The 25,725-nt window shown below is 34.2% G+C and overlaps 1 protein-coding gene across 1 annotated transcript; it reads left to right on the top strand.

Moving 5' to 3' along the window:
* The first annotated feature begins 880 nt into the window (after window positions 1-880).
* Window positions 881-24,779, top strand: LOC137406907 (proton channel OtopLc-like). The gene is made up of 10 exons (XM_068093508.1): window positions 881-1,154; window positions 1,618-1,705; window positions 7,957-8,177; window positions 11,939-12,131; window positions 17,784-17,886; window positions 20,464-20,662; window positions 21,150-21,304; window positions 21,624-21,813; window positions 23,339-23,470; window positions 23,977-24,779. The coding sequence occupies exons 1-10, from the start codon at window positions 881-883 to the stop codon at window positions 24,777-24,779; spliced, it is 2,358 nt and encodes a 785-aa protein (XP_067949609.1).
* The last annotated feature ends 946 nt before the right edge of the window (window positions 24,780-25,725 follow it).

The raw sequence follows: 25,725 nt of genomic DNA on the forward strand, positions 1-25,725 counted from the left end.
TAAATGCCATATGTAATTATTTATGTCTGTTGAATGACTATTACTAGTAGTTCCTCTATTTCAGGTTGAGCGTGTGACTTTTAGGTGAGGTAGAGTATAGGTCTAACATGTAAAACGTTTAGTAAATAGTATGACTCCAAGGCTAAATGTTAACTCTTTGGTTTTCATATAAGAAGTAAAGAAAGCATAAAAGAATAAATTCCATTTTAGTTAAAACCAGCGACACGTTCTATGCAGATCACTGCTTATATCATGTTATATCTTAATAAAATCAATAAATGACATAGATTTGCAAAAGTCTTCTAAAATTGGCTGAAAAATACTTTTGGTGCAGAAATTGCATAAATTACGTGTATTTTATTGTAAAAGACGCCAATAACCGATCATTCAATAAATAGCAGACAGGATATGACTACCATTTTGTCTGTGCTTACTGTTTATCATCATCGACTGTACACTATCTCTCAATCCATGCTGCTTCATTCATGTTTAGTAGCTGTGCTTTTCTTTGTGCTGACATCACTATAATTGACGAATAGCTGATGTATTCTTTAAACATGAATACTAAATATAATACTAATATATATATACATGTATATACATAATACGAAATATAATTCTAATGTAATATATACATAATACGAAAGATAATACTAATATACATATATAATACCAAATACAATGCACGTTTGCTAGATAATACGATAGGCCATCCATTATATGCTGATGGAAAGACAGTTGTAGAAGTTGTCTTCCCTTTTAGTTATTGATTAGTTCACATATCTTTCTTTCTGCACAATACAGTTTAGGAAACCTCACATTAACAAACAGAAGTAGTGCTTGTGCAGTCAAACATTAAGCTCATGACGAATGCATAGAAATGCAAGCTAGCACTAACGCTGCAGGTCTGCATAAGGATTCCAAAGTGCGGCACAACTTTTCTTCGTATCTCAAAGTGGACACAGGACCAGCTGTCGCTGCTGAGTATAAAGTAAACAGAGACTCTTCTGGAAGTCACTGGAATAGAGGAGGAGATCTACCTCCACCGCCGCCATCTTGCGCAGATGAGCTAGTCATACAGCCAAACTCAATACCATCGGGTCCAGCCAAATGTTGGAATACGGAAGCTAGCGATGATGAAATGTCAGATGAAGGTAGGAAGTGGTTGCTGAAAGCATTTCTGAGAATTGCCAAAAGGTGTGTTATAGCTGTTTTGGGTCATATGCCTGTTCTTATCTTAATGTGTACACAAAACTTATTGCTCGCTGTCCAAGGGACTGTTTTACAAAAATACTTCAACTTTTTTAAACTTTCAGATAAAAGGTTTATGTAAATTGTTTCTTTGAACATTTCTGTATATATATCTTAACTTACAGGTTTTCTGGAACAAAATAAACACATTCTTAGAAAGCTTTAATAAACAAATACATGTATTACCAGGCCAAGTCAGCGGGGTTGTGACATTCTCGGTGCAGTTTATTTGTTCAAACTACCAGTGGGATGTCAACGAAACCCACTTCAGTAGTTTATCTGAAATGATTTCATTCTCAAGGCTGTGTATGATAGTAAATACATATATTAATTTGTGATCCATATAAAAAACTAAACTTTTTTTAGCTGCAGACAAATCAAAGATGGATTACCTACAAGACTCTGACAGTGCCAGCCAAGATAATGATTCTGAATCTGAATGCCCCACTGAAATGTAAGTGTTTGACACTATGTAGCAGGTGCCCGTTGACTAGGTACTGCATGCCCTACCAAAATGTAAACATTTGACATTATGTAGCTGGTGATTGTTGACTAAGTACTGAATGCCCTACAAAATGCTAGCATCTGACACTACATGTACCAGGTGGTTGCTGACTAGGTACTGAATACCCTACCGAAGTGTAAGCATTTGATACTATGTAGCAGGTGATTGTTGACTAGGTACTGAATCCCCTATCGAAGTGTAAGCATTTGACACTATGTAGCAGGTGATTGTTGACTAGGTACTGAATCCCCTATCAAAGTGTAAGCATTTGACACTATGTGACAGGTGACTGTTGACTAGGCAATACTAGTAGTGCACAGTAGTGGCGTAAAGAATCTTGATTTGAAAGTTAAGGATATACAGTAGAATGACAGCAACATACTGGATTGTCTCACCTAGTCAGCTGACATTCCATAAGCATGAGTTGGCATCGTTTTTTATCTATGTGTTGGTAGTCAGCATTAAAAATGTGTTAGCAGCAGGTGCTAGCCATGATTTGCTGATGCCTGTTAATGATGTGTTAGCAACCTATGTTAACCATGTGCTGTCAGTATATGTTAACAGTATATTAACAGCATATGTTAGCCATGTGCTGCCAGTGTGCGAACATGTGCTGTCAATGCGTGTTAACCATAAGCTGCTAGTAAGTATTAAACATTTGCTGTCGATATTTGTTAAACATTTGTTGGCAAAATTTTTTATCTACTTCTATCTCCTATGATCGTGGTATAATCAAAAAACAGAAAAATTGCTTTAATCACTCGAGTCCTAAATGTTTATAGCCAAAGAAGCGTTTGGCACCTCTATTAGCTCAGCATACGTTATGATATGATAGTTAGCCATATCCTGCTGTCTATCAATATGAGCTATTTAAAAAGACACAAAAATACTATTGTTCCTGTAACTGTATTAGACAGATCTCAATATAAAATAAGTTAGTTTTCACTTAAAAGAGCATATATGTATATGACATCAATACTAAACAAGTACTACTGTAATACTAGTAACTGTAGTAACTGTAGTGGCTGTAGTAACTGTAGTAACTGTAGTAGCTGTAGTAACTGATGTAGCTGTAGTCCTGTAGTAACTGTAGTAGCTGTAGTAACTGAAGTAGCTGTAGTCCTGCAGTAACTGTAGTAGGCCTACTGGTTATTGTTGCACTTCCAATATGTTTCCTGAATTTAGCAAATTTCAGAGTACCTAGCTTTGCTATAACATTGTTAACTCCTGAGACAGCAGGCTGATTTCTTTATAGCAGTTAATAATAAATATTTCTAGAAATTCATTGTGTTGATACATGTTGATCACAGAATACATATCATTTGTCAATAAATCACAGATTTATGGAAAGGGAAAGATTTAATTAGTACAAATTTTTTGCATGAAAGTGTTTCTGCTCTATCTTTCTCTGTTGATAACAATGCTTCCATCCATGTCTGTTGTTGACCTCTCACAACTGTATCTGAATAGCATTGCCAAGTGCAATTGATTTTATCATTAAAGATGTGCGCATATTTAATGACAGCGACAGCAAACAATCAGTGACTCCCCTGTCAGCGGACAGTCTCTTTAATGAAGAATGTACAGGAAAGGAATTTGTTGTTGCTAATCTAGGATAACGATGTCTATTTCCATCTCGATGCTTCTTATTTTCGATATCTCAGTAGTTATCGTCAAACCTATTTTCTCACCGATTAATTTTTCTCCATTCGGCCACCTTTCGTTATTATCGTTTATTTGTCTTTCCCTACCGACTCATGCCTCTCTTACGTAGCATCAATTGCTCAGTTGTCAAAATTGCTTTGTGTCCTTCACGCCGTGCTCATTGACATGTTGATTTGTGCGCTTCTATTGACTGTAAACCTTCTCAGTGTTTACATCTTTTCTTCTTAGTAGCTGAGTCATGTGATTTGAAGTCAATATAGTCGATTATTACCAATTACGAAAATATTCTGTGAGGCCACACCAAGCCAACAAATCAAATTGTCAAAAACAGTACATGCCCTTATTTGTCTCATGCAAAGTTCTCATTGAACAGCTATGTGCGTTTTGAGTTCATCACACCTATCTTAAAATATAAAAGTGTACAAACATGATAACACTTACGAAAGCAACTTTTGCCACAAACTTTCAAAAAGCTCAGTTTGTGATTTATAGTACAGCATAGCTTGTCATAAACGGCTTTTTTATTACTTTAATTTCATTTTAAACAAACTTTTCTTCAAATTATGGCATACGAGAATTATAATAAGCCAACAGTCAATCAAATAAAACAAACAAATGGTTTGACATATAGCGTTTAAAATACCTTCCCCTGTTAAGAAGATGGATGGAACATTGTTAAAAGAACTAGTAAAGATATTTTCCAAATAATTGCATCTAATTTATTCATAACACATAAGTTGAAAGGAATTAAAATTCTGTACCTGTCATGTAAAAATGAGTGAACAAACCATGAAAATCCTGAAACTTTTAATTGATGTAAAATAAACATTTAGCAGGTAAAGTAAAAAGACGCAAAGATTTAGCAAGATAATTCGTTGGAATACAGTAAGATATGATGGAATATAATATAGATTTACAATTAGTCAGAATGCGCTTTTTGCAACAAATAAAGTCAGTAATTATATATCTCGGGGATAGACTATAATATTTAGGCTATGAATAATATGGCAACAACTAAACTGGCTACTAAACTTGCCATGACAGATTTTGATTAATGTAATTGTTGTGATGTACTATTTATTGCTATCATCTATTTATTATAATAAGAGTAATGTCCGTCTGTCCATCCGTTCGTCAGTCCGTCTGTCCGAAGCCTAGCTATGAGCGGTTTTTGACAAAAAAATTGCCTCACTCAGCAGTCGAACTAGGATATTTCATTTTTCAGACAAGCCGCTACCAACCGGACCACCTTGCAGCATCAAGGAATAATTGTGCGCATAGTTATTACACATGATGATCTTTCACGGCGCATGGAACTGCTAGATTACTAGTCCATATAATTTTCGTAAAACGCGAGAACACAAACCATTAAAGATTTGAAAACACAATAAAGCAGCTATCTAATACTCAAGAATGCACCAGCTACAGGTACAAGGCTAGACAGCAGCTGGGATTGAGAGAAAAAGCCTGTGAAGCGTTGGTTAACGTACTGCCCTGAGGCTAACGCTTATTTGCTCTCTAGTAATCGCTCAGGCATGTTTTTGTCTGTCAATTATAGCCACAATTATCTGACAACAGCTCTGTTGTGTCTTTTTCTATAATGAGTTTGGCACCCAATCGTAGTAGCTCATAAATTCTTCCCTTTATTACTACTTTATTAACGGGACGAAAACGTTTGTTCCTGTAGAGTGTAGATCAATGACAGGTCCTAAGTCTACCCACGAAGATTGGGTGATGAAGGCAGATGTCTTCACACAAGTTCACTCAGTTAGATAATGAGTTGAATTAGCAAAGGTTTACCCGATTGCAGAATAAACTTCACCCTTAAGGCCTTTTTATTGATTTCTTAGAGAGAATTGATTTTTTGTCCCTTGAGCTTTCCTACTAACCAATGCCTGTTCTCTTTTGAATAAAATGTGTTGACTGGGTTTTATTGCACTTGATACATGTATATGTAAGGATTGGCAGCGTTTCTAGCTGACTCTAACAGATCTTAACTAAAATTTTTGTGTATTTTTTATTATTTTACCTCATCTAAGCAGTTCTCACTAATTAAATTAGCGCAAAAAAAGAGGGCATTAAAAGTAATTATATTCCCTTGTTTGTTTTTGTTTTCTTTCAACATTCTTAGATTGCCTCACTCCAACTTTTTAATTTTCCAAAAAAACACCCAAAAACTTGATTGAGTTTGCAGACATGCTTTATGATTTTGGTGGTAAAGTAAAATTTTTCAAAAAAATCAGCTCTATGATTTTCATGAGGAAAGAAAGCACAAGATCTTCACCTTTATCCGAAAACTAAATAATGTAAAAATCTTTCATCAATCACAGCGGCAATGGCAGTTACAAGCCATAGTTGTAGAATGTAACAGAAATTATTTTGCTTGTCTCTGAAAATCAACAAATGAAATACTTATAGTAAATTTTTCATTCTTGTTTTTACTGTGTCAGCCAGTGTTGAGAGAGTGTGATGGGTCAATACAGTTCTTACCTAAATTTTTAGTTGCATGCATTCAGTTTTGTCTGATTATTCAAAAAGAGATTGATGAGTGTCCCTCGAAAGTTTGAGATAGTTTTTATTGTTTTTCAGTGAAACAACAAACCGATAGATTAATATAAGTTAATTAAAATTGACTTGAATATTGATCTTCTTTGGTAGTTTTCAGTTGTGCTAATATTTTTACGCATACAATCTTTACTGTGACAAAAGGCCGTGTTCGTCTGAAACCACAGTTGAAGGTTGGAAAAAGATTACACTGTACTGTACTGGCTTTTTCACCCGACAAACAACCACCTGTAGTAATTGTTTGCCTTCCATGTGGTAGAATAATTCTGCACATACTTGTTCTCTGTACTTTATCAGCAGACATGACAATCACTCACAGCTCACTAGACTATCAGGGTACTAGTATATATAATAAAGATACCTCTATATGTTATACAACTACTTATTCTCTGTATTTTATCAGCACACATGACAATCTCTCACAGCACACTAGACTACCAGGGTACTAGTATATATAATAGAGATACCTCTATATGTTATACAGCTACTTATTCTCTGTACTTTATCAGCACACATGACAATCTCTCACAGCCCACTAGACTATCAGGGTACTAGTATATATAATAAAGATACCTCTATATGTTATACAGCTACTTATTCTCTGTACTTTATCAGCACACATGACAATCTCTCACAGCACACTAGACTACCAGGGTACTAGTATATATAATAGAGATACCTCTATATGTTATACAGCTACTTATTCTCTGTACTTTATCAGCACACCTGACAATCTCTCACAGCACCGCTGCCAGGGTACTAGTACTGATAACGCATGTACCTTTTACTAGAAACAAAAATGCTCTATGGCAGCCTAATCCTAGTGTTAATGTTGTTAATGGAATGCCTCACATGCTGCTAACATGCTGCTAACATGCTGCTCAAAACTAAAAGATGTACGTAAAAGAAAGTAAATTCAATAAAATTACATTCTTGCCAAATTTTTTTGAGTCGAACCATTTCAATTCTTTCTTTTTTGAAATATAAATGTTAGTTTAAGAGTTAATCTTTATAATCTAAGTTAGGCTTGGTAAAGCTCTTAATTCAATCTACTATTTTATAAAAGTCTGATTTTGTAAACTCGCTGGAAATAGTTGCGCTGAATTGAAGTGCGTTGTAAAAAGTTGCTTTGAGCTGGTCTTGAACCTGCGACCTTCAGCGTGTAAAAGTGAAACTCCACCACTTGCGCTAATCGACCATATTGCAACATAAAAAAATACTTTTTAGTATTTCGCTTGAAGGAAGAGTTATGAAAGCAGACTTCCCATGGTAAAAGTAGGTCTACTTGAAGGAATGTCAGGGTCAATCTGGTCGGGGTCAATCTACAGTAGGTCAAGGTCAATCTACAGTAGGTCGGGGTCAATCTACAGTAGGTCGGGATCAATCTACAGTAGGTCAGGGTCAATGTACCATCTTAGAACTTGAGTTATCTGTATAAATGTGCCACAACCTATCTGATTAATATATTAAGTGTTACCGTGTAAACCGTGTACTTAACCATGTGTTACCGTGTAACCGTGTACTTAAACGTGTTAAAAACATGGTTAAGAATTTTCTGTTTAGCTTGTCATCTCATCATCTCTGTTCGGAGACGATAAGATGACAATTATTCCACATTGCAGCGTGATGGTCGAGTGACGCATTCGGTAATTTGACTGTCTGCAAAATAGAATATCTAAGACCGCTTTTAGATGTTTTCTAGAATTTTCTTGAGAAACATTAAAGGCATATTGTATGAAATACGGTTATACTATTAATGTTTTTCATGAACACTCTAGAACACACCTAAAATCTTATTTCGTTACTCGCTAGTCCAATATTAATATAAATAAATATAAATATTAATCGTTCATTGGTTACACATTTTTTCAATAACATTATAAAGTTAAAACAAAATCTGCAACATTCTGAATTAGGCGAGAGCAACTAACCACTGAATCTAGTTTGAAGCACAGATGTTGTATTTTTAGCTATATTCCAAAAATAAGCACAACAAGTGTAGCAAGCAACCATCAGAGAAACCCGGGCTTAGACAAGCTTCAGCAGTTCCGATCAAAGGCTACAATCCATGAGACGGAGAGAGGATGTGACGTTATTCCAAGTGTATCTAATGACAATCTCAGAGTTCTATCATCAGCCAAACCTCAGCGAGATGGTCTTGCCGAGGAGATAGCGACTAACATAGACTCGGGTGAGTTTTCATCTTTATTGAAAAGGCTGTTTTGTTGTTAGTCTTTGCACATAGACTGACACACAATAGACATAGACATAGACTGACACACACTATAGCTCTCTAGCTGACAGTTGACACCCTCATACTAAGTTTTATACAGCTATAGAGGAATGACACACCGCCATATTGTGCTGCAATACCATCATGGAAACAGTCATGCAAGTCTCATTCTGTGATGACTCGGTGTCGCTGTTTGGATGTGAAATGCCGATGTGATGCGCCATCTTTGATCCATCAAAGCTGGCTTCGATCAATAACTGATGTCGATGGTGTTGCAACAAGGTGCGATGTGCACCATCGGTGCACCATGATGTCACACCTGTGCGATCAAAGGTTCCGCAGGTGTCACACTGGTGTCACACTTGTGGGTGTGTATAGATCTTGCTTTCTTGTTGCTTCCTATGCAGAAACAACCCAGACATAAAGCTTCGTACAACCATCGCTCTACTGTAGTACCCTACGGAAACCTGATCTGCTTGTCGGCCCAGCGTAGCACTTCAGTACTGACGCACCCAAGTGTCTCTACAATATCGCTGTATGAAAACTTAGAATAAGAGGTTTACTGACAGCTTGCTTAAAGATGAATACTATAAAATTTGATTTCATAAAAAGGTCAATTATATATTTGTTAGACCATTGTTGGGTTTTGAAAAAAGGTTTATACTAAATATGAGACAAAATATATTTTGTGGAAATTAAAGTTGAACTTCTTTAAGAGCTTGAACAACCATATTCAATTATTTTCTATGATGAATTCATACCTAATTTATTGTTGAAAAATTTCACTGAAAGCATGCCAACTGAAATGAAAGCACTATTGTTGCCTACAACAAAACAATTTGTCAAAGTAATGCTATAAGCTAGTTATTATATATATATAAATATATACAGGTATATATAAATATATACATAGATAAATATATAAAAGTTTATATAAATATATACATGTATAAATATATAAAGATTTACATAAAATGTATGTAGCCTATATATCATATGGCAAGCTTTTTCGATGTGTTCATATTAAAGCTAAATGCACGAATCATGGCGTAGTTTTTACTGTCAAGTATTGTTGTTTCTGAAATACTTAGTTTGTTTTTCTTAATGGTTTGTCTCAAGCTACTAGAAGGGCTATGGCATCTAGTCGATTCTCACAAAGCTATAGAAATGCATGCAACTGCATACCTGGGCTCACCTTAGAGACCCTTCCAATCAATAACTAATAATGCATTAATTATAAGGCAGCAGAGGGTGAGACATCAGACACGGTCGGATTGTCTGATGTCACTGAGTAGTAAGCCACTCTACTTTTGATGCTTTGACTGCTTCTGTTTGTCTTCTTAGTCATAGATTGTAGGGTTAGACAATATATGATTACAGGGGTGGATAGTCATAGCTTCCCTTATCTAAATAACTATGTAGGTATACTACTGAATGCCTGCCGCTGCAAGGTTATAAAAAGGTTTTTGTACATAAAACTTGCCTTTAATCAGCATATACAACATTTACTATTCTAACTTTTAAATGAAGGTGTTTGTTTATTTCTGTGTACTGTGTCTATTCCTGTGTACTGTGGTTATTGCTGTGTAATTCATACTGTACCGGCTGCCGTGCCTTCTACAGGTATTTACTAATTGCAATAGTCTTGTTGGCCATGTGAGTTTAAGCATTTTTCTTCACGTATGGGCAAGCTTTTTTGCTTTGGTGTGGCTTTACGCACAATGTTAGCTGCAGTGTTTAATGTGAAGCCATGAAAAACTGGCGTGTGTTTCAAGTATGTGCCCAATTTATTCCATGGTATAGCCAGTTGGAAAGTATAGTGTATTGGATAAATGGGTATTGGCAAAACTGGAGGTTGCAAGTTCAAATCCAGTTCACAGTAGAGTTCTCATTTTTAAAACTTTATGGATATAGCTGGACAGACGAATGTACAGATGAATATACAGTTGAACAGATGAACAGATGAACAGACAGACATTGAGATTTATACATATAGATACAAGTACATGGGATTAGATATGTCTGAAGCAATTTTCATTGAAACTAAATGATTACAAGGGTTGGCCGTCATAGCCTCTCATATCTCAATTGCTACAATTACTTAAAGTTTAGTGTGTCTGGAACAATTTCCATTAAACTTTTAATCCTAAAGCAGTAGTACAAGTTTACAAGCAATATAGCACAAGAATTTTGAAGCATGCAGGTATTACGAAATATCAACGTAATTGCACTACTCTCTGATGGTATGACAACTTCTCATGGTATACTAGTGCAGCGACCTGTTAGCTACTGTATGGTCAGGTAGTCATGTGACTATAGAATTAGCGGATGCACAAAGGTCTGCTGTTAAAACAGATATAAACTAATAAATGAATTTTATTGATATGTAATAGTGATACTACAGCGTACAGAATTAGGAGATAAAATTATACTTTCTAAATATAAAAGAAAATAGATATTGTTACTATTTTGTAATTGTTTAGTTGCAAATTGATATCTCATGATAACCATAGACATAAGTCTACGGTAAACGTAGACCTAGGTCTCAGGTCACAATGTCATGGGTCTGAGCATCATATTGACCATTATTTTAGTCATCTCATTAATAGCATGTAGACAATCTTTGATTATATGAGAGATAGTAAATTTAAAATAACTGCCACTGTAAAACAAAAATAAAAAGGTTTTGACATTCATCCTTTACTTTGTTATCTCTGATAATAAAAAATTAATTTAAAAAGTCACATTTTACTAACGCTGCATCCTTGAGTCCTCTTTCAATGAATCTCAAATGTAGCTGATTTCTGATAGAAGTACGTAATTACAACAAAAATTTTAATCAACTACACACAAACTATTTGTAATTTTTTATTTATGAAGTCTTATAAATAAAGAGCAATATCTATTATTAAAAATGGCCAAAAGTAATATTGAAAAATGCTTACGATAATCCATTCTGCTTTAATTTTGATTACAAACAAACTGAAGGATATCATTTAGCTTGTATACTCATTAAATATTGTGTCTGTTTTTTTAACAAGGAATGCATTAAACTGTTGCAGCGATACAAATTCCTACAACTCAAAAGCATATCCACAACTAAACTAGGCTAATATGAACCAAAAGTAGAAAGATCATATTTTTAATGCTGTGTGCCGAGTCAATAAAACTGGATCAATATAGGAAGCGGTTTAAACTTGAATGACTTCTTGTATAGCATTCAAACATGTTGAACAGCACCGAGTAAAATGTGCTCACATTCAACCTAGCCATTTCCTTTCGTTAATCGTTACGTCTGCGAGTTTAATGGGGTTCATGCATGCTGTTTGTTATTTACCCACGAGATATTTGAAAGTATTTCCTTAGATAAGAAAATACATTTTACTATACATAAGTGAATAAATCTCAATAAGTGATAGAAAGCATTTTACTAGATAAGTGAATGAATTTTCCAGATAAGTAATTATAGTTAATACAATTTATGTGTTTAATGGATATCACTACTTTCTTGACCTACTGCCCTCTGTGTTTTCCCACAAAATCACAAACGTATATATAAACGCATATGTATAGTTTAAAAAACAACTTTCATTCAGTGTGTATTATGAAGAGAAAAAGTATCAAATCCTCCACTCAGCGAATAGTTAGGAGAGAGAAAATAGGTGCCAACTTACACCCAAATAATAAAGATACCTAGCTATTTTAAACTCTATTGACAGGTATCAGCAACGAGACATCTCATGCTCAGAGTCAAGAGGGAACAACTATTAGACACAGAACTATGTCGGTCTCCAGCAGTAGCCATTACTCCAGCTCCTATTCTTGTGGTAGTCGAGGAGAGATACCACCTCCAACAATTGGACATCAGAATAGAATAGACAACATCGCTCTCTACATGAAGAAAGCTAAAATGTAAGCTATGTGAATATATAAAATTGGTAGATAGTATTCAAACCTACCACATACTTTTAAAAATACCTTACAGCTTATTCGCATCTAGATATATCATGGATTAAATATTCTAACCTATCTGTACGCCTTTATGTTATTTCAAAGATGAACTTGCACAAGGTTTCAGCAAGTTTTATCAGGTATTATCGGTATTTTTCTATCACTTGAGATTGTTTTTGATGTTTGAGGTGATCTGACTGCCAGGATCTTTTAAAATTCAACTCGACAAAACTTAATCGCAATTTAAACTCTCAGAAGAAAAATACCCGAAAAATGATGTAACTTCTTGCTATCGTTGCTATAGATGATATCGGCTATTGCATTCCAATTGCATTGCTAATTGTCTCTATTCCGCCTGTCTCTTGGCAAATATAAATGTCATAATCACGCTTTTGCTTAGTTTGAGTGTTTTAACCAAAATCAAGTTTTGTCGATTTTAATCTTGAAACATTCTGGCAGTCAGATCACCTCCAACATAAAAAACAATTACAATCATAAAAAATGCTGATAGTTTTTGATAAAATCTATAGAATCTTTTGTAAATTCATCTATAATTTTTAGAGATATTTTTCTAGAATCAAAACTATAGACTATGCACCCATCTGTTAGCATGTTTTAAGGCAATTGTTCTATAATAAAGTTAACTTTGACCTTTTATTAGAGCTGAACCTTATAAAACACGCTATGATAATCAGTAGGACCTTGAACCCTAGGGCTAAAGGCACTCTCAAAATAATTACTCGATAACCTAATTTAGTTTCTCTGACTCTCAGGACAAAGAGATGAACAATTCTTGTTAGCGTCACGCTTCTTAAAAAAGCATTGCATCATCTTAACCCTTAGCATAAGATAGCAGGGTTCCGCACATGCCACCAGTAAGATTATCTCAGTCAGCACTGTCAAGTTTGCCTTATTAGAGGTGTTTTATTTAATGAGTTCAAATTCAGCTCAGTCAGAATTTTAAGGTTAGCTGAAAAGTTAATAAAAAATGGAACAGATGTCAACATACTTTGGTGTAGCCAGAAGTCTTTGGTATATCATGAACTTAACTTACACTATTATGAGGGGCTCGTGAAATTATCAGCTAAATATTTAACGCTGTTCTGTCGTCAGCCAAGCCTCTTGGTTTGGAGAAAATTATAGCCAAGGAAATGGTCTTGCTGAGCAGATCGTAGGTAACATAGACTCAAGTGAGTTTTCACCGTCATTGAAAAGGTTATTTTGTTGTTGTTAGTTTAATCACACAGATATACAATAGCTGCATAATCAACTGTTGACATTCTAATTTGAGTTTTATTTCCAGTTTAAATATGAATTATGTGAGGTTTGATTTGCAGAAATTAATCATGCTTTTTCTACACTACTATTGAATTTTGAACAAACAAAAATGTTTAGCGTTGTAAAAAATTGTGAACTAGCTTATCTTGTACAGAGAATAAATATGCTTTGTTATGTTTGTGGAGAAGGAATATGGCGTCAGTGGGTTTTTTATTTTCAGTGATATGCCATTTGTGTAGTATACAATCTCCCTAACTATATATCTCTCTCTGTATGCATTTAGCTCTCTAACTATATACATGTATCTATCTATATATCTCTAGTCTGTGTGACCAATTTGTTCATGTTTTACCTTTATTATGGCTCCAAAACGCAAGACCGATTCTTTGCGCGTTAAAGCATCAAAAGCTAGGGCTCCCAATTGGGGTCCTCGCATCCCCAAAAAGTGCCAAAAACTTTAGGGGAGCTTGCGAACACCTAAGGGAAACTTGCGAATACCTAAGGGGTGTTCGCAACACCTAAGGGGTGTTGTGAACACCTAAGGGGTGTTCGCAACACCTCACACACCTCTGAGATGTTGTTCATGACGGTGTAAGAATCAATCGTAAAAATTAAAGTGTTTTTGTCATCACAAAAATTTGCCTATGTAAATCTGGATTTTTATTTTTTATACGTCTAAAATTAATTAATATCGTCATGTCATAAATCACGAAAATGATCTGCACATTTTACTTACCCACAAGTAAACAGGTTTCAATCAGACAATAGCAGGGAAATGCAGGAAAAGCTTCAAAGATTTTAAAGCGAGTTGTTTTTCATGTTGCTGCTGTGCGACAACATTAGACGTTTTTTTAAAATGACCTTCCAATAACATATTATTTTTATATATTATGAATATGTCTGATTTTCGTTATGTTATGAGCCTTTTTTATTTCATTGAAAACAAGGGGTGAAATATTGCCCTCATCAGCCGTAGGGGGTTCGACAATGCAACAGAATAGGGAAGTGCACCTTAGTCATTCATCCACGTCTACTAAGCATCAAGACGAACAGGACATAATAGATTACTTTACAGCGAGTTCGTGCAGAGTAAGCTGTTCAGCATGTTTCGAGCTTCTACGCGTCTGAAGAACGGGGATCAACGCCGTAGGTCAAGGACCTCCTGAATATGTCACCGCAGTACAACATCGCGCATTGCACAGATAGAAATGATGACATAATTGCTGATAACAAAGCTGCTACCTGTCTGTTATTGCGACACCAATATTGGCAGCGAGGTATAAATGTCCTACTATTCTACTGTACTCAAGTGGATTGCTGCCGTGCTATTGATCTGCATAGCTTATAGTCAAGTAGCATTAAGTTCCACTTTGCTATGTCATTAATATTAATAGGTTGGCACGCGTGTTTACTTGGTCTAGGACGAGGCCCATAGGTAAATACAATTTCAACTAGAAACTGTCAATGAATCACTTGCTATTGGAAGCTTTACTGTGATGCTAACAACCAGGAAGACTTGAGAAATGAGAACTAATTCATGAGATGACCTTTGGTTTTAATGAAATAACATTTCTTCAAGGCAATAATGCTGGACAATTGGCTTCCAGTTCTAGGCTCTAGCTTGGCACAGAGAATTGTAAAACAGAGAGATGCCAGCTTTATAAAGTGTTGTATTAGACAATAGTTTAATTTAGCCGAGGTTAATCATAATTTTTATTGATATGCTTTGTCTATAAGCAATAGCTGTATTGCAAAGACCAAATAATTGCTGGTTTTCTGAAATGTTGGACTAGATGAATGCATTTAGCAGATGGGATGAAAAGTAATTTATAAACACAGTGAGCATCCTGCCAACCAATAGCAATCTTTATTATGAGTTGGTTATGATACTAGTAAACTAGTCCATGAAAATAGGTACGCCCTACACATATGCCTTTTAGACATTTTTTTAGGCAACACATCATCATCTGAGAACCTAAGCTAGCAAAAAGACTAGGTTATGAAAATGTGTAAGCCAAGGCTAAGACGAGATGCAAGTTAGAGGATAATGCGAGTTAACGCTAACCTCGAGAGAAAAATTGAGCTAGAAACTGTACATTAAGAATGAAATTTACTAGGGAAAAAATGCGTAAAAGGAGAAATGAGCCGAAGAAACAATGAGAAAATTAGAAAATTTGGCTAGATCGCAATCAGTTTTAATATAAACAACATACAAAATTAAAAATTGCTAGAAATACACTACAAACCTGAACTAGTCAAATCTTCAACCAGACCAGCTGCTTAAGACATGCGCTTGCATTAAGACCAATCAACGCATCTTTGTTACCATGAATTGAGTTCAAACCTTTTAATAGATAGGCAGCTATTAAATAGGGTGATAGCATTAAGGAAGTTTTGTAATTATAGGCATTCCTCACTAGCACCACCTTTAGCACAATGAGACACAAGGCTAAGGTGATAGCTGAGTGGTAATAATAGCTCTGCTTCACTGTTGGAAACCTCTATTTATCTTTACTAAATCAACTCTTTGGAACAAAATATGAATGTTTTGTATGATCTTTTCTGTGATCATTTCTTTATATTCTACACTTGAAAATACTTTAATTTCAAGTTGACCAGCTAAGCTTTTAGGTACATAGTGTTATTTTATAATGAGCTGCTTTTTAGTTGTTAATAAGAGTGGCTTCCGAAGAAGTCAATTATATATCAGTAGAATAGTTATGTTAGCCTTAGGCCTCTTGTTTAGCAATCTATTTGCTCGCGTCTACCTCTATGAAAAGCTTTCCTAAAAAATCTTTAACAAAATCACAGGTGTTCTTCTATGAAAATTTTACAAAAAACTAAAAAGAACGAACAATTTTTATGTTTATTGATACTTTGGTTTATTTTAGCAAAAATTATATTTTTAAATATTGCTACAGGTTGAAGTATACCATGCATTGTCACTGGTGGTTTACAATTGCTGCTAATGAAATATTTTTGCGAATAAATACATACGTGAGAATATTTATTTGAAGAACAAGATGTACCATCAAATAGCCATTGTGTATATTATAATATGACTTACCAGTAGGTGCTTTTGCATGTACAGTCTGTTATTCAAGCGCATATTCTCACAATAAAACAGACAGCTTTCAATACCAATTTTTGTCAGCATAATGTAACTAATTGTACAAGCTTATAGCAAAAGAGAGCTGGACTAAATTCTATGTAGATTTTAATTTTTATCCATTCCTCACTTTTGATGAGATAGAGAAAACAGAATTACTATAAAACTGTTTTTCGAATGAATATATTTAACCAAGGTTGTCAGTAAAAGATAAATAAAAATATAAAAACATATTTTATTGGTATCTAAAATATGTTTGATATTTCATCTGACCTTCACTAGAATTAATCATGCTACTTTGTTGCTTTGTTAAACACCATTCTTTGTTTTTCTAATGTTATTTGAGTCAAGTTTAGTTCAAACACCTAGGAGCAACTTTGTTAGTGAGTACATAGGGAGTTGCTCCATCGTGACATTCTACTTTCCAATTTGTTGTTTTATACCGCTAGCAACAGTTAGGTATTTTAATACTTACCCAAAAAATTTAATGAACCCTACTTCATGTTATAACTGCATGTGATACCTTATCAAGGAGTCAGCTCTCAACTTGCTAGCAGGTTTTTTGTATTAAAAAAAGAGATATTGAATAATTCATCTCTGTTTCAGCAAATAGAAATACTATCTACAGGCCATTCTTTTTACCCCACTTACATATCCCTCATTTATTGGTTTTTAATTTTATCCAAAACTTACGACATTGTATCAGTTTACACAAATACAGGTTAACAATCCAATCTTGAAAGAAAACATGCTTACAAAATAATTTTGCATGCATGAAATTTACATTGAAACAACCATATTTGCTGTATTCTTAGCAAATTAACATTAATGTAAACCTTTACTATAATAAGAGCAGTGCCTGCCCGTCCGTCTGCTCATTCGTTCGTCCGCTCATATGAACAGCTGTGTGAAGCCTCGACGAGTTTTGGAAAAGGATTTCATTGCAGGCGAATAAAACAGACATTCATGGCGTGCCAGATTCTGCACCAGTCTAGAACATTTCTGCATTTCGGAATAATTGTACACATAGTTATTACTCCTGATGATCTCTTACGGCACACCAGACTGCCATAGTACTAGTAATAATAAAACAAACTTATTAGCAATTTAATATTAAGTAGGTTTTACTTAAAAAAAATAAATAAGTTTTTCTTTAAATATAATTAAATAGGTTTTTCTTTAAATTAAATAAAATTTGTTGACAACTATACCTGTACCTTTCATAGGTCACGAGTAGTTGACTTTTTAAGCTGCTCCTACGCTGCCATCCTTGTTCTTCTGGATATTATCTTATCCCTGCTTTCTGCTAGAGGCATCTCCAACTTTCAGGTTAGTAATTGACTAACATAACCAGAATTATATTCACAGGAAACCTTTAGGAAAACTAGCCTGTTTCCAGTTGAGGCATTTAAGTAATTTTTTGTTTTTGTATTTGCTACTTGCATTTTATTAGAACTACATTTTAGATGAGAAAACCATAAAAACAGTTTAAAAGAATATATTTACTGAACAAAATTTGATTAGTATGGCACAATGAAACAATTAAAGTCACGTTAAATAGCGTTAAAATCATAAAAGTGAATTATCTGTAATCTTTGGAAATGCTAGATTTTATTATAAAAAAACCTGAATTTTCATAAAATATTTTAGGATGACAAATAAAAACAGAGATACGACTCTTTTTTTAGTCAATTTGCTATTTTGTTTCTGCTTTATAGGTTTATAGATTTGCTTTGATTTTCAATTTTTTCTTTCATTTGTAGACAAACGTCTATGTGTATATTTACTGTATGTATAAAATTCATTCTTTGTAATTTGGCTGGTCTTCTAGAATGTTTGATTGATAATGCATACTTTTTGATGTACTTTTGATCATGGACAGCTTTTACCTAGGTCAAGCTCACTCTCTGTTTGATAAACCTTCAAAGGTTGTTATCACCTGATTATATCATTCAGGAAGGATGTGAATGCAAATTTTTTATTCCTCATATGAAACAATAGAAACTGTATTTATTTATTGAAGTTGTAATTATTTATTTAACTGTAAACATCGTATAAATGCAATATTTCATTACTATTGACATATTTTCCAAAGCTTATAAAAAGATATAAACCATAAGCCTGTTGCGTAATATATTAAATTAGTAACAAATTACAAATAAACTTGCGCAAAATTTTAGCAGATTTATTCAGAAAGTATAGAGATTTTTTATCATTTGCGATTGTTTTTGACGTTTGGGATGTCTGTCTGCCAGGATGTTTCAAAATTAAAATTGATAAAACTTGATTGTAGGAAAAATGCTGAGATGAAAAATTCGTGTGAAATGCTGTCATTAGTTGTTATTGTTGCTATAGTTGATATCAGCTATAATTGTGTTGAAGTTACAGCGTTACGTCTCTCTATTTTGTCTTTATATTTGCAACTACATGTATAGACGTCATAGTTGCAACTACAGATGTCGTACAACTAATTGCACTTTTGCTTGAATCTGAGTGTTTTAACTGTGATCAAGTTTTGTCGACTTTATCTCAAAATATCCTGGGAGTCAGATCGCCTCAAACATCAAAAACAATCGCTATTGATAAAAAATGCTGATACTTTCTGATGAAATCTACTAAATGTTTGGGTAAGTTCATTTATAGACAAACATTAAAACTAACTGTATATACTTCATGCAAATAGTTTTGAGTTGTCAATAACTCTCTTTCTTTACGCCAATATATGGCTAGTATAATTTTGAAGTACGAAATACAAAATATGAAATACAAAATATGAAATACAAAATAGTATGATTTAGAGGCAGTTGATAGTAAAAAGGTGTTAGTCATCAGAAAAACTTGAGAATGAAAATGCTAAAGAATGTAATTAAAAATGACAGACAGACATTCATCCCTCTATTACACAACATAAATTATAACAAAAAGAGGAATGTATAACTAGTGAGCTACAACAATACACCTGAATGAGTCACTGAGTTGATGTATAGAAGTGATGACCACTAGTATGCTATCTGTTAGATATTCCTCAAACAAACGACAAATTGACTTTAAAAGCATAAACAAACACCCTTTCAAAGCAAACTTGCAAGATGACACCACGTGATTGTTTCTTCATCTTCCCAAACCATTGAGACAAGTTGGTCACAGGAAGAGAGTCTTGTCACCTGCTGTACATGCCAACCAAAGCTAAAAGCGCATAAGAGACCTTTTGAATTTACACAATGAAACATTGGTAGGCAATCAATAATCTCAATGAACCTTTTGTTTTACCTTCCGCCACAGTTATTGTACCTGCGGGCGCTATCTGAGCTCTTTAGTCATAGAGTTATTTGCTATTCCTGCGGATTGTTACATTTAACTGACCTGTAATCAGGTCAAATATCTTTGGCAAAGCTCACCAAATCTATTGACAGTTTTATTTCTTTTCCTGTCATAATCTCGTAATCTGGTGTTAAATAAATCCATGTTTGAAATTGCGAGTGTACTAAAATATTCAAATACTTGCAATTTGATGTAAAATGTTTTAAAACAATATCTCAAAGATAAAACGAAAAAACACAACAAACACTTCAAACAGTCTCTTTAATTCAAAATCTAAAATAAAGAGATTCTATTTACTAACATCATATAATGCACTCTGATATAGATACAACCTTGACATAACTCACTTTATTATAGTACTCTATGGAAACATGATCTGTATAGAACTTTGATACTAGTGCACCAGGTGTCGCTCCAGTATTGCTGTACAAGAACTTAGTAATAATGTGATGAAGGATATAAAACGCTGCCTTTCTTTGTAAATCAGTGCCAACTCTAAATTTTAAACCATAGCATGTAAGAGTATCATGTTTTTTCTCTATATCATAATTCACCCTAAGATGCAGGGCTTTGTAACTGTTGCAGGGTTTCTACATCTATCAATATGCTGTCGGACTACTATTTCTAGCCTATGTTTATTCAGTAATAATACGGGGTGGTAAGTCTCCCCGATCACCTCAGATTATACATAGGCTAGAGCCAATGCTACCTCATGACTGCAGCTTAAATCAGCCAAGCAGTACCTTTACCATTGGAAGTTTGTTCCTCAGAGTCGCAGCTGCCTGTGAGTATGTCTATTTTTCACAGTTAAATTTTAGCTATAGAGGTCAGCTGCATATGTCTATTGCTAATAGAAAAGCTTTAAAACTCAGTGGTCACCTCCAATAAAAGACTGATCAATAAAAGTCTATATTAGTTTCTTTGGATCTCACGCTATATAATTATGTACTGGTATATATTATATGTGTTTATACCATTTATATGTTGGCGAGTAGATGACTCCAATAATTTTTTAATTGACAAAATTACCTTGAAGAGACTTCCTACTTGAATTGAGTAACACTTTTACTGCCTGAATTGGTCACCCCCATACTCATCTCCTTTTAGCTCTATTAGCTGTCTTATTAACCCAACCAAAACCTTGTGTTTGTTATCAAAACTAAGTGTTGTAATAAAGGCATTTGCTGCCAAAACTCTTGTAGGCTTCATAGGCTAGTGTATTGTGGGGGGACAACCCTTAATGTTTTGACACTCATTCTTCATGTTAACAGTGTTCTGTATGGGGAGCCTGACTGACAACGGACTGCTGCTGGGGGCATCTTTTGCACAAAACTGTGGATCTCTACAACTTGAAAATGTAATACTGCCGGTTATACAGTCTTCATTCATACTTTTACAGATATACCTTGTATTCAACAATGCAAAGGTGAGGCTCTATTGTGTAGATTATTAGTGAAAAGCATCTGAAAATACCTGGCGGTTCCGAGTTCGAATCCTCTGCGAAGTAGATTTTTTTTTAAAACTTTATTGCTAGAACTGGACAGATGAGCAGCAAATATTGAAATTAATATATTGATTGATAGATTGATAAAGCAAAACTTTATAAGCAAAATAAATATTACCAGCAATACTACTACTAGTTTCTAAACATACAATATTAACACAAACAGTTCAGGTAGCTTTTAAATCAAATTTGACTTTCATCATCTTTGGTGATATTATTAATACAATAATTATAATTTCAGCTAAGAATGCGAGATCAGCAAATCTTAACAAAGTTTGGTGTCATGCATCTGATAGCTACAAATATATCAACTTGGATTCTACGGTCTATAGCCGAGATACACACAGACATCGACAAATCATACACAGGACAAAGAATTTCTCATCTCGATGTTAATACTACAAATCTCTACAAAATGGCTAACAACGCAGGTACATGTAACACATGGTCAAATGAACAGGGATGATAGTTTTTTTCATAGAAATTTGAACAACATTAATTTGGCAAAATATAATCCCAAATGCTTTAGTTCTGTCTTCTTATAATCTCTAATAAAACATGCCAACCCTATTCGGTGTTATAGTTGAGATTACGTACCACATGCAAGAGTGTTCTTAAAGATGGTTTTCCACAAAATCGTAGCAGACTTTATTAGAAAGTATTGGTATTGTTATTTGCAATTGTTTTTGATGTTTGATGTTATCTGACTGCCAGAATGTTTCAAGATTAAAATTGACCAAACCTGGTAGCATTTAAAATGCTCAGAAGCACAACATGTACACAATTATGTCACTAGTTGTTGTCGTTGCTATAGTTCATATTGGCAATTGTGGTGTTACATGACTCTGCTGGTTTTTTTGCAACTATAGATGTCATAGTTACTCTTTCCCTTGGTCTGAGCATTTTAACCGTAATCAAGTTTTGACGATTTTAATCTTGAAACATACTGGCAATCAGATATCAAAAGCAATCGCAGATGATAAAACACACCGATACCTTTTGATGAAATCTCCTAAAATCTTTTGCAAGTCCATCTTTATCTGCAGTAATTTTACCACGTAATAAGTTGCTATTTGGGCTGTTTATTCTAGGTACAGTTTGTTAGACGTACCATTAAGTGTATACGATTATTTACTGGTTTAGCATGAGCAGCAAACATTTGCTGTATTTGGTAATAAGGTGTTCCATTTTTTGGCATTATAATATAGCTTTGAATTCATTTTATTGAGGAGAGGCTATTGTATATTATATATTATATAACAGTATTATATAAGTTTTGTGGATTATAGTTTATACCTCAGTTTTTAATTTACATCAAGAAAAGAGAGCATGATTCAGTGATGAGGCTGAGTTTCTACTGTGGAAAAAATGGTTATGAGTAAGCAAGGAATAGGATTATGGAGCACAGGCTATGACTTACTGTTAATTCAATATGGAATCATAGCCTTTCCTCTATCATACAGGCTCAATACTGAATGTTAGCTTATGCTCCACAAAAAGACTTAAATACTATGCAGTTGATCACATACTCTGTGTAGGAGACATAAAATGAACCCAAATAGAAAACATCGTTTTTTATTTTGTGACACCAGCATACTACATCCACCATCGTATGTTTCAGTTTATGAACTTTCTGTTATTACAACCTACAATTCACTATCCCCACTCCTCAGTACTATTAGATAACAAACTTTTAAAACATGTTTGTTTAAAGCACTTAATAGTTCCTGATTACTGTATTTTCATTTTTTTCCGTTTGGCATGTAGTTAAAAACATCATTTTGTCGATGATAACCAATGCCTATAAAAAGTTATACATATGGAAACAAGCAAAATTATAGCATTTGCTTTGGTTCTTCCAGCTCTTAAGATGAACCTACATGTATATTGTAAGACAAACAATCATAGATTCTTTATAGAAAACAATATCTAATAGGTTATTGTATTATGGTTCAGATCAAAACATAGTTTGGAGAGCTGAAGCTGGAACTAGAAACTGCAGTCAAAATAGATGGATGGAGTTGATGGCAAAAAAAGCACAGCCGTATGTTTATCCCTGCACTGTACAACTCTGCATTCTTTCTTCCTGTAAGTGAGAGTTATCCTCTTTCTATATTGACAAAACCCTTTTCCTATAATAGTTCAGCTGTTAAATTGGTACATATATACATATATGTTATATTCATATCATATACATATATGATTGCCCAAAAGCTAGCTGTAATATTATTACATACAAACTATTATATTATAACATAGTTTATTATATTATAACACAGGTACGTACAAAATCTTTGTACCAAAAACCCAACGAATAAATAAGAAAAAAAGTAAATGTTAGTTCAGTTGTTTGGAAGGAGTTGTTTACACTTTTTTGCTCAGTAGGCATTGACTCGGTTCCCTAAACTTTAGCTCTATGTATACACGTAGACCTTATGCTCACCACATCTGTTTACTTTTTATTGAAATAAAATAGTTACATGTAATCAAGGAAGCAGTAGTGTCTGAAAATTATTCAAAAAACATTTATTCAAGTGGTGTATTCTTATCAGCTCTGGTAATCATGAAACCTTTTTACATGTATTGTGTTATAGGCATACTTTTTGTGGTATGGAGAAATGTTGGAACGAACCCCGACATGACATGCAGTGGCTGTAGAGACAACATTAAAGCAGATAGTCCAACTGAGACGAGAACCATTGACTGTGGAAATACTAGTTGTGGTCTTGTCTTTGGAATTCTTACGCTAATTGCTGCCATAGCTTCGCTTATAGCATTCTTTATGCTCACCGCTAACAACTTTTATGACCTTCGAGCGACCTTGATTATAAGTATATTCCATACAGCTATATATCTGATTATGACAGTTATTTCTGTAGTCGTTTTACTCACTCTTAGAATATTACCTTTCAACTACTGTAGGGAAACACTTTTCGAAGACATACTTGTTAACATATGTTTTTTAGCGCTTTTAACATTTGATCTCTTAAGTATTATCTCTGGAATACTCGACCTTAGCTCAATGAAAGGTCTTTTAGTACTAGCCAGCTCCACTGCAGAACTTATACAATCGCTAGTTCAAGTTTCAGCGATTCACCTGGGCCTGAGGCTAAGCATGCCTAATGGTGCAGAAGAACTCGTGACTAAACCGGGAAGAGAATGTGTGACATTTTTAGCTGTTACTAACGTTGCATTATGGTTACTTTCCATATTTAGTCATTTACTTTCCCAAGATCATTTAGTTCAGCTCAGTGTGATTGAAGAACCACTTTGGTCTTGTCTGGTGAATATTCTTAGCCCTATAACCATGCTGTACCATTTATCGTCAGCTGCGTGTTTTATAGATATATGGTACAAGGCCTATCGAATACCTTTGTCTAACATCACACATGTGTAACAACATCTAATTTTAATTATAACAAATATATACAATGAACAATTACAAAAATAATGTGAAAATATTGTGCACTGATGCAAAAGCTCTTGCTCAATCAAAATCATCTTTTGTGTATTTATAATTCTGCAGTCAACCAAAAGTTGAAACAGTTTCATTGGCTCAAAGGCTATCATTCTTAAAGCTGGTTCTATAACAGAATATCGATAATTAAAGTCTTTGGATATCATAAAGCTACAATTTTATTCATCAAGTCATAAACTTACTCTCTGTTGAAAATGTAATGGACTGTTTTTAACATTATGTACCATGTAGAATGTTTGTACGCTTCTTTAAACCTTTTGTAATGTTTAAATAAAAATATTCAAAATTAGCACTGATGTTTTGATTTTTAATGAGTCCATTTATCACATTTATTATTGAGTGTCAGAATTAGCGCCGCTCGATCTGTACCTGCAATTGTGAGCAGATGGTTACGAAAACCATTTGGTTACTACAAACCACTACTGCTAAATATTGATTTTATTAAATGAAGTATGTTGAAGGCATTTGGGTTTAATCATTTGTGACCCCACAATTGTAGAGGAACTTTTACAGAACTTCTCGCAATAAGGGTACCTGCTGGTGCCTGAGCATTGAGTTTTTAGAACTTCATTGATAACCAGTTGGTGTAGAATATTGTAATTTTCATTAAAACCTTTTGCGGTGATAAACGACTGCCTATATATATATATATTTCTCAGTTTGTAGATATGTATGTGTGTCTCTCAGGCTATAGCTATAGTGCTCGCTAATTATTTTACAAATGCAGCCAAGTGTTACGATACCCCTGTTAAGACACATTTTTCGTAAGGTTCAATTACTATATCCGGGGTCAATTCTCACGCGGACAATTATATTGTTTCTGTGGGAAAAGCCTCGACATTATATCTTCGTTCAGTCAGATAAA

The sequence above is a fragment of the Watersipora subatra genome, chromosome 10 (genome assembly GCF_963576615.1).
Source record: "Watersipora subatra chromosome 10, tzWatSuba1.1, whole genome shotgun sequence".
In the NCBI taxonomy this organism is placed as follows: Eukaryota; Metazoa; Bryozoa; class Gymnolaemata; order Cheilostomatida; family Watersiporidae; genus Watersipora; species Watersipora subatra.

What these genes read in the sequence shown, in the direction of transcription:
- LOC137406907 (XM_068093508.1), top strand. Translation starts at nt 881, where the DNA reads ATGCAAGCTAGCACTAACGCTGCAGGTCTGCATAAGGATTCCAAAGTG. An exon ending in CCTCAGAGTCGCAGCTGCCT is followed by an intron (nt 20,663 to 21,149) that starts GTGAGTATGTCT and finishes TCATGTTAACAG; the next exon opens with TGTTCTGTATGGGGAGCCTG. An exon ending in ACTCTGCATTCTTTCTTCCT is followed by an intron (nt 23,471 to 23,976) that starts GTAAGTGAGAGT and finishes ATTGTGTTATAG; the next exon opens with GCATACTTTTTGTGGTATGG.